At 40.9% G+C, this 12,306-nt stretch overlaps 1 protein-coding gene and 1 long non-coding RNA gene across 5 annotated transcripts in view; one reads left to right on the plus strand and one right to left on the minus strand.

The window, feature by feature from the left end:
* The window catches only part of LOC139563939 (histone-lysine N-methyltransferase 2B-like), a 77,255-nt gene that overhangs the window by 30,808 nt on the left and 34,141 nt on the right, over nt 1–12,306 (plus strand). For both annotated transcript variants that reach the window (XM_071382983.1, XM_071382982.1), the window contains exons 13-14: nt 136–346; nt 482–595. In XM_071382983.1, the coding sequence (XP_071239084.1) occupies nt 136–346; nt 482–595 (325 nt within the window). The remainder of the gene's footprint in view (nt 1–135; nt 347–481; nt 596–12,306) is intronic.
* On the minus strand, nt 1,448–4,691 carry LOC139563983 (uncharacterized). 3 transcript variants are annotated; one of them, XR_011672672.1, is made up of 3 exons: nt 4,501–4,691; nt 2,964–3,195; nt 1,448–2,400 (listed from the first exon to the last, which is right to left on the minus strand). It is a non-coding gene; the product is annotated as an uncharacterized lncRNA (long non-coding RNA). The 3 variants fall into 3 exon arrangements; XR_011672671.1 differs by having other exon boundaries at nt 3,010–3,180; nt 4,501–4,666; XR_011672670.1 differs by having other exon boundaries at nt 3,010–3,195; nt 4,501–4,666.

Genomic DNA, 12,306 nt, shown 5'->3' on the forward strand with positions numbered 1-12,306 from the left:
ATTCACACTCAGGCCGTTAACAATCTTCATATATCCACCATCTTTGGTTTTCACTGATCAGGAAAAAACTGTGACATCAGTGTTGCCACCAATCTATGTGTAACTGTAATACTGTATCTCTCTGGTGTTCCTCAGCCTCTGCTGGAGTGTGACAGATGTCAGAACTGTTATCACCCTTCATGCCTGGGTCCTAACTACCCCAAACCCAACAGGAGGAGGAAGGCCTGGGTGTGTATGACGTGCATCAGATGTAAAAGCTGTGGGGTTACACCAGGGAAGAGTTGGGACACCGAGTGGAACCACGATAAAGGACTCTGTCCAGACTGCACCAAGCTCCACGACCAAGGTGAGATGACGTGAGCGCTTTGGGGAAGTCGATCTGCAAACACAAATGTTAAAACATGATAAAAGACAAGCTCATTTATTTGGTTTCACTATTCATATGGGAATGGCAGGATATTGACGATATCACTTTCTAAAGGCAACTACTGTCCGATCTGCTTCAAGTGCTATGAGGACAGTGACTACGACAGTCAGATGATGCAGTGTGCCACCTGTAACCACTGGGTCCATGCCAAGTGTGAGGACCTGACAGGTGAGTCTTAGTGTTACGCCCAACTTATGTTGTGTAACGGGCTCCCATGCTCAGCAGTACCTTTCACAGGGATGCAAACTCGTCACTTTTCCGTGATATTTGCCTTTTGATCTCAGTATACAGAAGGTCATCCACGTGAGTCATGTAGATCTGACAAAAAGTGCTTAGATGTAGTGTATCACTCATTGAGTTATAACGTCGAGGCCCCAACAGATCTTCTCCCTGTGTGATCACTACCGACTGTACATAATGCATCCCTACCCTCTGCGTCCTACAAATAGAATACCAGAGTTTAGATCATGATGTCAGATATGTCATATCAGAACGAGTGCTTCGTCCAATATCACGTGTGACAGCTGTGAGCAGCCAGCTGTGTCCCACTAACCAGCCGTTAGCCTGCTCAGCGGCTTCTCGCCATCTGTTCTTTCTGCACATCTCTATCACTTTTCAAATGCTATTTAGCCGTGATGGCGAGCTGGGGTGTGCAGACAGTGATGTGGTTTCTGTTACATTTGTTTAATAATTGGAGCTGCTCGCAGTGCAAGGGAAGTGGATACATATTACTCTGTATTATGATACTTGGTCTGGTAGCACATCCTTAGTAAAGTGTTGGTATGGTGACAACCCTATTCTGAAAATAGGCACATTTTCTTGCAGTTTACATAGCTTTTGTCGTGTGTTTCTGTAGGAAGAATTTCTGTCACTTTCACAATAGAGAACATACACTGAGTGCACAAAACATTAGAAACACCTGCTCTTTCCTTGACAGACTGACCAGGTGAATCCAGTTGAGAGCTATGAGCCCTTATGGATGTTACCTTCAATCAGTGTAGATGAACGGGAGGAGACAAGTTAAAGAAGGATTTATTTTATTTTATCCTTGACATGGATTGTGCATGTGTGTTATTCAGAGGGTGAATGGGCAATACAAAATATTTAAGTGCCTTTTTGAATGGGTTCGAGTAGTAGGTACCAGGCACAATGGATTTGAGTGTGTCAAGAACTGCAAAGCTGCTGGGTTTTTCACAAGTTTCCTGTGTCTATTGTTAGGTTCTAATTCTCAGTCGAACTCAATTGATACTATGAAAGTTTAAACAAGTTTATTCTTCCCAGAGGGTCAATACAGCTGCATTCAAACAAAATATGTCTTCACCAACACAAGTATATATATATACTCCAATTTAGGTACACTCCTCCTCTCCAACCCTTACATCTATTATGGTTCGACAGGAAGACGAAGTGATGGGGTAATGAACCGTTCCTTCTCCCTTAAGGTGACCTGACCTCAACCCCCTTGATGCCTAATCCAAAGCTCTCCACCCGTATCACCTATAGCAATCGTGATTGCCTCCCCTCTACTCAGCACATTCCAAAGCCATCTGGCTCTTACAGATAATCATTAACTTCTGATATAAAAACCAGTCTCTATCACTCCTCAGATACTATAGTATTACTTCTGATCTATCATGTCTCTAGTATAACAATGTTCCAAGTTTAAGATGTCAGAACCCAGAATCTAACAGTCCCCTGTTTCTAGCATTTAACTCCATACTGTTCAACATTACATACACTTGGAAATTACTTTTAAATGGACAAACAATAATAATAAAACATGAATAAAAAATGTAACATGATTAACATTCACAGTTAGGCTTATGGCCTCTGTTCTATATGCACGCTCTTATTTCCATCTCTCATCACACAACAGAATGCCATTCCAGCTGAAGCTGTTGGCTTCCTCCACTTCAGCTGGAGCTGCTTTTCCACTTTCTCCTTCTGGTTCTTAAGAGAGTGATAGCACAGGACTTGGAAAGCCGAAAAGAAACACAAAACAACAGCATTAACAATGTGTTAAGCTATGCATAATTATATATGCATGAAAACCAAAGTCTGAGACCATGACAATTCCCACTCTCTCTCACCTGACTCTATGCCTAGGATACTTTTCTGCTGGATTCCACAAAATTGAAAGCCCTAAAGCCTCCTCATGCTTTCGCCCAGTCTTCCCCTTTCCGGCCCCAGGTTCCGAAAGGTGTTCCCAAGCCATGTCATTATCACTTTGTTCCCCATCTCCTCCATTGCCACCTGATAGGCAAGTGCGTATCCCCAATCAACACTACATCCTTTTGAGGTACCTCAGCACTGTATAGACTTTTACATCAATGCCTCCAAAATGTTGTTTAGAGTACAATTACCCCACCATCTATCCTTTAATTTGATGCATTAACCAATAAAGCAGCTAACCCAACTATGATGTTTAAAGTAGCTCCCTGACCCAACCCATCTACATGTCTACAGTGGAATCTAGTCTCTCTCTCTCTCTCTCTCTTTAGCTCTGCTTCCTCTGTCATGGCGTCTTCAAGCTCACCCATTATGCAGTTGGACCTCACTTCCTATGAGAACTGTGAACCCACCGAGGAGAGACATGACGATCTTTACCGCTGAAGGTGCTGTAAGGAGTACTGTGCGTAGACCAGACCAACACTGTCCCAACACCCCCGCCTGGTGTATCTTGATGTATACTCAATCGCCAGAATTCAACCCGTGCCCTCGGTTATCTCCTGCTCCTCATGTGCTGCTTTCACCTGAGGATATACACACTGCAACGCGTTGGTCATTTCCTGACAACATAGACTCCCCCCTTATGGCAAGATCACTCATTTGTGGCATTTGAATAACAGCCCCTGGTACTCCCATCGGTCTCCCAGTTACCAGCTACCCAGCCATTTGGCAGGAGTCCTCATAAACTGATATCCCAACAATGCTACTAAAGTAACCCCTGCTACTACTAACATGGCCCATGAATATAGCCTCCTTCAATTACTGTCCCTACAGCGACTGCCGTGAGAATAACTACTGCATGTTATCTGTCAAGTGTTCGCCGGCTGTTAGAAATTGGTAAAAAAACTGAGTCACATGTTTCCTGAAAGTTTACCTTAGAGTCTGAAATGCCACCACTATCTCTTCTACTCTCACCATGATCTGGATATGTGTAATGTTTAACTGTAGTTTAACCTCATAATAGTCCCTATATTGTGCACAGTTAGCTGTCCTCCCTCTCCTGTGAGCCATCTCCTGTAACAATATACATAGTCTCTGGGAATGACACCCCTCTATCACCACAACCTTAATTTATGAGCCCCCACAGATCTCTACCCCAGTCACATTCCACCCCACTTAACAGCCCTATGTAATCATTCTGTCTCAAACACAGGCCTCATGTGTACCTCGCCTCCTGCTACAGATACATTTGCACATATATCATTCCATCTAACCCATAACACAATAGTCACTACTCCTAATGCACTTCTACAGTTATTCTCAAATCAATACGTCAATATACATCAGTCTCTCCTCTGGAACAATGATCACTCTGATGTTCCACGAAACCTAAAAACATATTGACTTGCAAAGGAAAGAGCGAAAAAGTACATGTTTAATAACTTCACACCACCCTTGATGTGACTAAAACTGGGGAAACAACCGTCCATCCGTTACGTTCAATACCCATGTGATGCTGGTCTCAATGCCATCTCCTTCATTTTCATCCTTGGGTGTTATCGCAAAACAGACTATGAGCCTTGTATGCAATTAATTGTACCGTATCATCCAGCAATCTCTATGTATCAATGCGATTTAACATTCAAATTCTGATGACAAAAGAGAACAAAAAAAACCTTCATGGTTGACCCAAGCTATCATCCAGTGAGTTCTCTAACAACCTCCCTGTCAGAGGATACTTAGAGATTAGTTTTCTAGAGCCTCCCTAGACCTTATACATTTTAGCAGTGCCCCCACCCCTCACCATTTTAGAGCCTCTCTCTCGCTCTCGCTCTCTGAATCATAACTAAAACATTTTGTAAATGATCCAACCCAAATATAGAGTGACAGTCCTTAGTGCTTACTTTGAGTCTGACTCGAATTTGTCGGGGTAGGTTCCTTGTTCCTTGTCAATCATTGGCTTATTGGTGAAATCAGCAATCAGACCATATCTTCTTTAAGTAAATCAATTAAACCTTTATTAATGCAATTGCAGACAGAAGTTGACAACGGGAACATAGCACGCATGTTTCCGAGTAAGTTCTGCACCCCACCTAAGGGCACAGATGATTTTATACATGTGATCACTCCCTAGTGGTATGATCACCTACGTCAATGTATGTGTGTATCAGTAAACTGAGGTTACCTTATATGGTAGCTTCTCTGAATTTATTAGCATTGTCTATGGTCACACAAAATCAAAATGTCAAAACCAGACAGTGGTTACTTCTCTTTATCTATTTTCGGTCTGACTCAGACCTAGCCTGCAAGCACACTCTCGCAACAGCCAGGGCTTAACCACAAAGACTAATATAGATAGCTTATGCAGTGTAAAGTGGCAGAGTTTTTACACACATAGCAACAGTATCTTATTATTAGGCTTGCAGCAAAACATGAATCTTAAGGTCCCCTTAATCAATAATGGGGAGAGTCTTTGGGACCCACCCCCTACAAATTCAAGCCTCTGAACCTAGCACACATCATCCCGGTTAGAATATACATTTCTAAACTGAACTCTTATAGCGTTACAGTTCATCTTCCCAATGGCACATGTAACTCTTGCCTGTCACATTTGATGGTCCTTGATAATGTCCCAATTTCAATATCCAAATAGATACGTCCGATTTTCCCACGTACACGAGCCTCTCCCCTGAGCTGCTATCACCATCCTGTCTGGCCTATTCCTCCCACCAGCACCCCAGAAACATGAGAGAAATGTGTATGTTATCTCTCTCCACGCTCACTCCACATGCGCGATCTCAAGACTCTAGTGCACTCCTGCCCCCGGTACCCAGGTTAATGGCTCGGACTCATATTGAAGTGTTAAAAGTCACTGTCACATTGAACGCCTTTGTCGCTCTTTCTTCAGCCGGTTTGGGAGAGTTTTGAGGTTCACACACAGTTTGTGTCCAAATGATTCATACCATGCATTAAGACACGATCTGATGTCACCTTCCATGATAACCTCAGATCAGAACAACAGTTTAGTTAAATTCCTTCCTGTTTCAGGAAATCCAGACAAGCGTTGACTATATAACTATACTATATAAATTATTACATTCCCAATTTTCTTAACACCATGTCTAAGACAAACGTCAAAGAGGATAACATACGGTTACTGTTGAAACCATTTTCAACATTAGTTCATACTCCCTTATTTTACTGGCGACCTCTCGGAAGAGTTACCCGATCAGGGAGTTGGCACCCTAATCCATCGGAGAATCCCACCAACAATCCAGCAGTCCCAATCTGGTGAAATTTGTATCGAAAAATTTAAATCAGCAATTCACATATCAAAGTCCATTTTGATTAACTGTCATCCCTATTTAACATATATTTTTAGTCTATATGCAGACTGAACAAAGTATATTTGTATATTTACCCAAAAACCAGGAACCCGAGGGAACTGGTTATTTTCCCTTCGAACCCATGATTCGTATCGTGATTCAAAAACATGTTAAATCAAGAATAACTAATCAACTTAGAATTACATCTCTTGATAACTCCATCAGGAAATAAAAGTATCTCATAAAGCAATGGTAAAATAGAATAGAAACTGGTGTTTCTCATTCATTTTATAGTTAAATCCCACCTGTTTCAGTCATTTCTAATGAGATTGATCAGGCCTCAACAGAAAGTCAGGATACAGGGCATTCGACACCATTAAATATTTTCCTCTCCCTTTTCATTTCCTCTCCTTCAGAAACCATTTCAAAACCTTCCAAACAGTTTAAACCTTTCCATCCTTCTGCATACCCAATTTTAAAACGGAAGTGAAAAGACCCCATCCAAAATAAATCCCACACTATCAACACCACTAACGCATATTCATAACCAGTAATATGTGTGTGTGTGTGTGTGTGTGGTAAACGGTAGGCCCAAAAACACACATGAACAGGCCTTAGTTATCTGGGAACTCTGTTTTATAGCCAAATTCCAATACTTTTATCTTTAACTGTCGAATATCTCTAACTGCTCTCCCCAATAACATAGTCTCCGGGGACATTCCAACGAGAGATAATGAAACCCCCACTTCTGGAAAAGAAAGTGTACATTTCGTTAGCATTCACAATGCTACATTTTAATCAGCAATTCAAAAGTATTAATTATAAACCAAACATGATAATGGTAAATCCACTGTCCTTACTCCAATCATTAAACATTTGTTTCAATCCACCCAAATGTTTATGTATCTTTTATTTAACCTCTCTAGGGTACGTGGGAGGGTAGCGTCCCACCTGGCCAACATCTAGTGAAAGTACAGAGCGCGAAATTCAAAAATACTAAATTCAAATATTTAACATTCTTGAAAATATGTGTTATACATCAAAATAAAGCTTAACGTCTTGTTAATCCAGCCGCCATGTCAGAAAAAAAAAAAAAAAGGCTTTACGGCGAAAGCAAACCATGCGATTATCTGAGGACAGCACCCCGCATACCAACACTTGAAAATCATATTTCAACCAGGCAGGTGCGACACAAATGTCAGAAATAGCGATATAAAAAATGCCTTTGATCTTATTCTGTTGGCACTCCAAAAGGTCCTAGTTACATCACAAATGGTCCTTTTGTTCGATAATGTCCTTCTTTATATCCATAAAAACTCAGTTTAGCTGGTGCGCTTCAGTCAATAATCCATCCAGTTTCCCTCCATCAAAATGCATACAAAATGAATCCCAAACGTTACTAATAAACTTTTCCAAACAAGTCAAACAACGTTTATAATCAAACCTTAGGTATCCTTATACGCAAATAAACTATAACATTTAAGACGGAGAATAGTATGTTCATTACCGGAAATAAATAAGAAAGAACGCGCTTTCCTCCACGTGCTTGAAAACACTACAGCCAAAATGGGAGCCACCTAGAAAAACTACAATTTCTGGGTCATTTTTCCAAAAACTAGCCTGAAACTCTTTGTAAAGACTGTTGACATCTAGTGGAAGCCCTAGGAACTGCAATTTGGGAGGACTTGGGCTTATAATTATAGTACTAGCCATTGAAAACAGTGGTAAGCTGAATTTGTTTTTTTTGGGGGGGGGGGTGGTTTGTCCTCGGGGTTTCGCCTGCCATATCAGTTCTGTTATACTCACAGACATAATTTTAACAGTTTTAGAAAACACTAAAGTTTCTATCTAAATCCACCAATTATATGCATATCCTAGCTTCTGGGCCTGAGTAACAGGCAGTTTACTTTGGGCACGCTTTTCATCCGGATGTCAAAATACTGCCCCCTACCCCAGAGAAGTTAGCATGTCCTACCCTTAAACACAGCAACTTTATCTCGCCACCGAGTCCACCATCACCACCGCACCACAATCTTTATTATTAACTAAAAAAAATTAATTCATTTTAGGTTTGGTAACCCCTATGCTAATTCCTCGTTACCCCGCCACCCTTTCGTCCATTCTAGAAATCTGTTTCATAATAAAATCACAAATGTCTCATGAGATCAAAAAGTTTGCAAGGAGTGTTTGGCCAGCTAATTGAAATTGTTACCTCTTAAGAATCGATTCCCCCGGAATCCATTTCCCCGGCATTTCGCCTAGATTATTCAACCCAAAATACTTTTTCTGTTGCAAATGTAGCCAATTTCTCATCACAAGGACTCTGTGACATTTGATCCTAGCATCTATTAAAAAGTTTGATAAGATGTGATCTCATACGTTTTCCTTCACATATAAACTGTAATCTCTATGAGCCACTATCAATCGAATCGAGGCTATACACCAATATGACACAAACACTCCTGCTACTTTCAAAATGATTTGTTGTTGCTCTTTTGAAAAAGATGCAAACGCTTGTATAACGGCATTTCATCCGAATGCAGCATGTTCTAGTATCACCTTACACTCATTCTTCCAATGTCCGATAGCTCCCTGTTTTAGATGTTTTTTCGCTACATTTCTTTGTCTTACCGTGGCCATTGAAACCACAATTATTTTTGTTAGAGTTCCTGTATTGGAGATTCAGAAAGAATTATTATTATTATTTTTTATTTTTTTTCTCTCCATATTCCATCCAGTTTGCTTTATTTTTGTGAAAGATTACATTAGATCGTTCTTGAATAGGTTTCTCAAGTTCTTTTTGATTTCCCTCTAACTTATTTTGTATCTCTGTAGTATAATTGTATTGCTATCTACCTGTACTATTAGTTCATGGATTTCCCTTGTTAGCCTTGTCTTTAGCCAGAAACTGCTTTTTTATTATTGATGAATATTGAATTGAATGTCCTCCTGAAGGTACATTTTAAAGGTTTCCCAAACAAGTACAGCCATGGTGTTATGGAGCTGTCTCGGAATAGCTGTCCATTTATAAAGAGTTTGTCCATAATGAGAAAGGCACGCTTACCCTTCCCCCTCTGTTGCCTTTTTACCGGATACAGTCTCTTACGATGTTCGTTTATCTCCCTTGGGAATTGGTCATTGAGACCAAATTTGGTCCCTTTAAGGTCCCTTCCCCTGCTTTTGATCAGCTCCTTTTGTTGGTTGCCCAGTCAAAACTGTTCGCTGCTCTGGCACCCCAATGGTGGAACAAACTCCCTCACGACGCCAGGTCAGCGGAGTCAATCACCACCTTCCGGAGACACCTGAAACCCCACCTCTTTAAGGAATACCTAGGATAGGATAAAGTAATCCTTCTAACCCCCCCCCTTAAAAGAGTTAGATGCACTATTGTAAAGTGGTTGTTCCACTGGATATCATAAGGTGAATGCACCAATTTGTAAGTCGCTCTGGATAAGAGCGTCTGCTAAATGACTTAAATGTTAAATGTAAATGGTTGTGTTCAAATTTTGCGATGATCGGTCGGGGACCCTTGGTCTTGTCGCTCCGAGCTCCAAGTGTGTGTACTCGGTGGAAAGCCACCTTGTTTACAGTCTCTCTATAGGAAGTTTCAGGGCGGATTGTTAGTGACTTTCACTGTGGCCATATTAACCCCTCGCTGGTCTGCGACGTGAGCGGAGTTAAATTTCACTCTCAAAACATCTTGCTCTATTTCATCCACAACCCCCGCAATTGCCGTTTTGACCACAGGTTGCAAACCTACCATCAAAGCCAAAGTGCAAATTCTATCAATGCACTCCCGTACCCAGTCTTTTTGCAGCTGAGTATCTCTACTAATTTAGAGTTTTTTTGGTTTGTTTTTGATATAATGCTGACATCAACACGCTGGTATATTGAGCTTTTGATTCAGTTTTTATGTCATTGTGCCAAGTCATAATTGCCTCCCTGAATTCTTTGTTTGATTTGAATTCTCCGTCAGCAGGGAAATGTTGCCCAATTCTTTCCAGTTTGCTCAATTGCTTCCATATTCGAGCCAAATTGGTAGAATGCTTGTGCGCTTCTTTCAACACCTCCATGGCTTTATTAAAATCCTCTAGCTCCGCTCTACAGGGAAAATCGGGGCCGTATGTTGCGATATCAATTGTTATTATTCCTAAACCTCTCCCGAAGATGTCCAGGGTATTTTAGATTTCTTCACTCCCATCTATAATACACACTTTCGATTAACTATTTTCCAAGGTAGGGCTACCCACTTCCCAGGATAATAGTTATTGTATTTGTGCCAATTAATTGGTCACGGCACTTAATACCTTGTATTAGAACCAATACTATAGTGTCTGCAAATGTATTACTGGAGAATACGGATGACGTAATGACTTATTCCAGTATTGCGCATCAAATATCACTATTATAGATAACACACATTACCAAAATTATTCACACTTGTCTTCCTATTTCCACACAATCTGTCATGGTTCCCCACCCCAACAGGGCATAAAACCAACCTCTCTTTATTGCTATATAACCCCTTTTGAGGACTCAAACCTCTTCTAGAACACATTGTTTCTGTAGGGCCTGGCTACCCATAACTCATGTTCAACATCAAGCTTGTTGAATGCGGCTCACAAGGCTTAAATTTCCACACATGTAAAAATTGCTACTCACTAGCAACTCACTTATATGCAACAAGAAGGTTTCACAAAAACAGAGGCCTCAAACCTTTTAATAGCGGACTCGAACCCCTATAATAGAGCTTGTTCAAACCTTCACACACACACGCACTCTCACACCCTGCGCTCTAACGGCCACTGCGACTGGGCTTCCACCCTTCTTACGGGTCTGGTCACTACACTAGGGTTTTACCCTCTACAGGACCACCCTGTTCAGGACTTCCCCTCTCTCTGAGATGTTATATTTCACAGGAACTATATCCTGCTCTGGACTTACTCTATTAGCATATACCACAAAGCTATGACCGGTCGTAACACAATGGGACTACTGAATAAGCTCAGGCTTTCTAGGTCCGTATCCTATAATTGGTTCAGCCTACGACTGTCATCTCCCCAAAATGTCAGAATTTGTGATAACAGGTGTAGGAACTATGCCTACCTTTATTTCTGTTGCCGGCTCTTGTTTCACTGATTCGGAATCTTTAGTTCGACTGCAAATCGTGGCGAACCCTGCTCGCAGCGCCAACTGTTAGGTTCTAATTCTGAGTCAAAAGTCCAACGGATACTATGATAGCTTAACCAAGTTTATTCTTCCCAGAGGGTCAATACAGCTGCATTTAGACAAAACATGTTTCCTCCATCACAAGTATGTGTATATAGATGCACTCCTCATTCTCGCCAACCCTTGCATCTTTTATGGTTCGACAGGAAGACGAAGTGATGGGGTAATAAACCGTTCCTTCCCTCTTAACTTCTTGCCGCACGGATCCCTTTAGCGGGATCAAAATATTTATAATCATGAAATCACAAGTGAAATATACCAAAACACAGCTTAGCTTGTTGTTAATCCACCTATCGTGTCAGATTTTGAAAATATGCTTTACAGCGAAAGCAATCCAAGCGTTTGAGTTTATCAATCACTAGACAAAACCGTAAGAACAGCTAGCCTCAAATTAGCTTGGTAATGAAAGTCAGAAAAGCAATCAAATTAATCGCTTACCTTTGATAATCTTCGGATGTTTGGACTCACGAGACTCCCAGTTACACAATAAATGTTATTTTTGTTCGATAAAGATTAGTTTTATAACCAAAAAACGCCATTTGATTTGCGCGTTATGTTCAGACAGACGAAAATTCCAAAAAGTATCCGTAATGTTCGTAGAAACATGTCAAACGTTTTTTATAATCAATCCTCAGGTTGTTTTTAACATACATAATCGATAATATTTCAACCAGACGGTAACCTATTCAATACTACAGAGAAAGAAAATGTCGAGCTACATCTCTCGCGCGCAGGAACTAATCAAAGGACACCTGGCGCGTTTTGAAAAATCTCGCTCATTTTTCAAAATAAAAGCTTGAAACTATGTCTAAAACCTGGTCACAGCCTGAGGAAGCCATTGGAAATGGAATCTGGTTGATACCCCTTTAAATGGAGGAGGAGCAGGCAACGGAACAGGGATTTTTCCAAATAAAAGGCACTTCCAGGTTGGATTTCCTCAGGTTTTTGCCTGCAAAATCAGTTCTGTTATACTCACAGACAATATTTTGACAGTTTTGGAAACTTTAGAGTGTTTTCTATCCTAATCTGTCAATTATATGCATATTCTAGCATCTGGACCTGAGAAATAGTCCGTTTACCTTGGGAACGTTATTTTTCCAAACATAACTATTCTGCCCCCTAGCTGAAAGAAGTTAAGGTGACCTGACCTCAACC

The sequence above is a fragment of the Salvelinus alpinus genome, chromosome 35 (assembly GCF_045679555.1).
Source record: "Salvelinus alpinus chromosome 35, SLU_Salpinus.1, whole genome shotgun sequence".
NCBI classification, from domain to species: domain Eukaryota; kingdom Metazoa; phylum Chordata; class Actinopteri; order Salmoniformes; family Salmonidae; genus Salvelinus; species Salvelinus alpinus.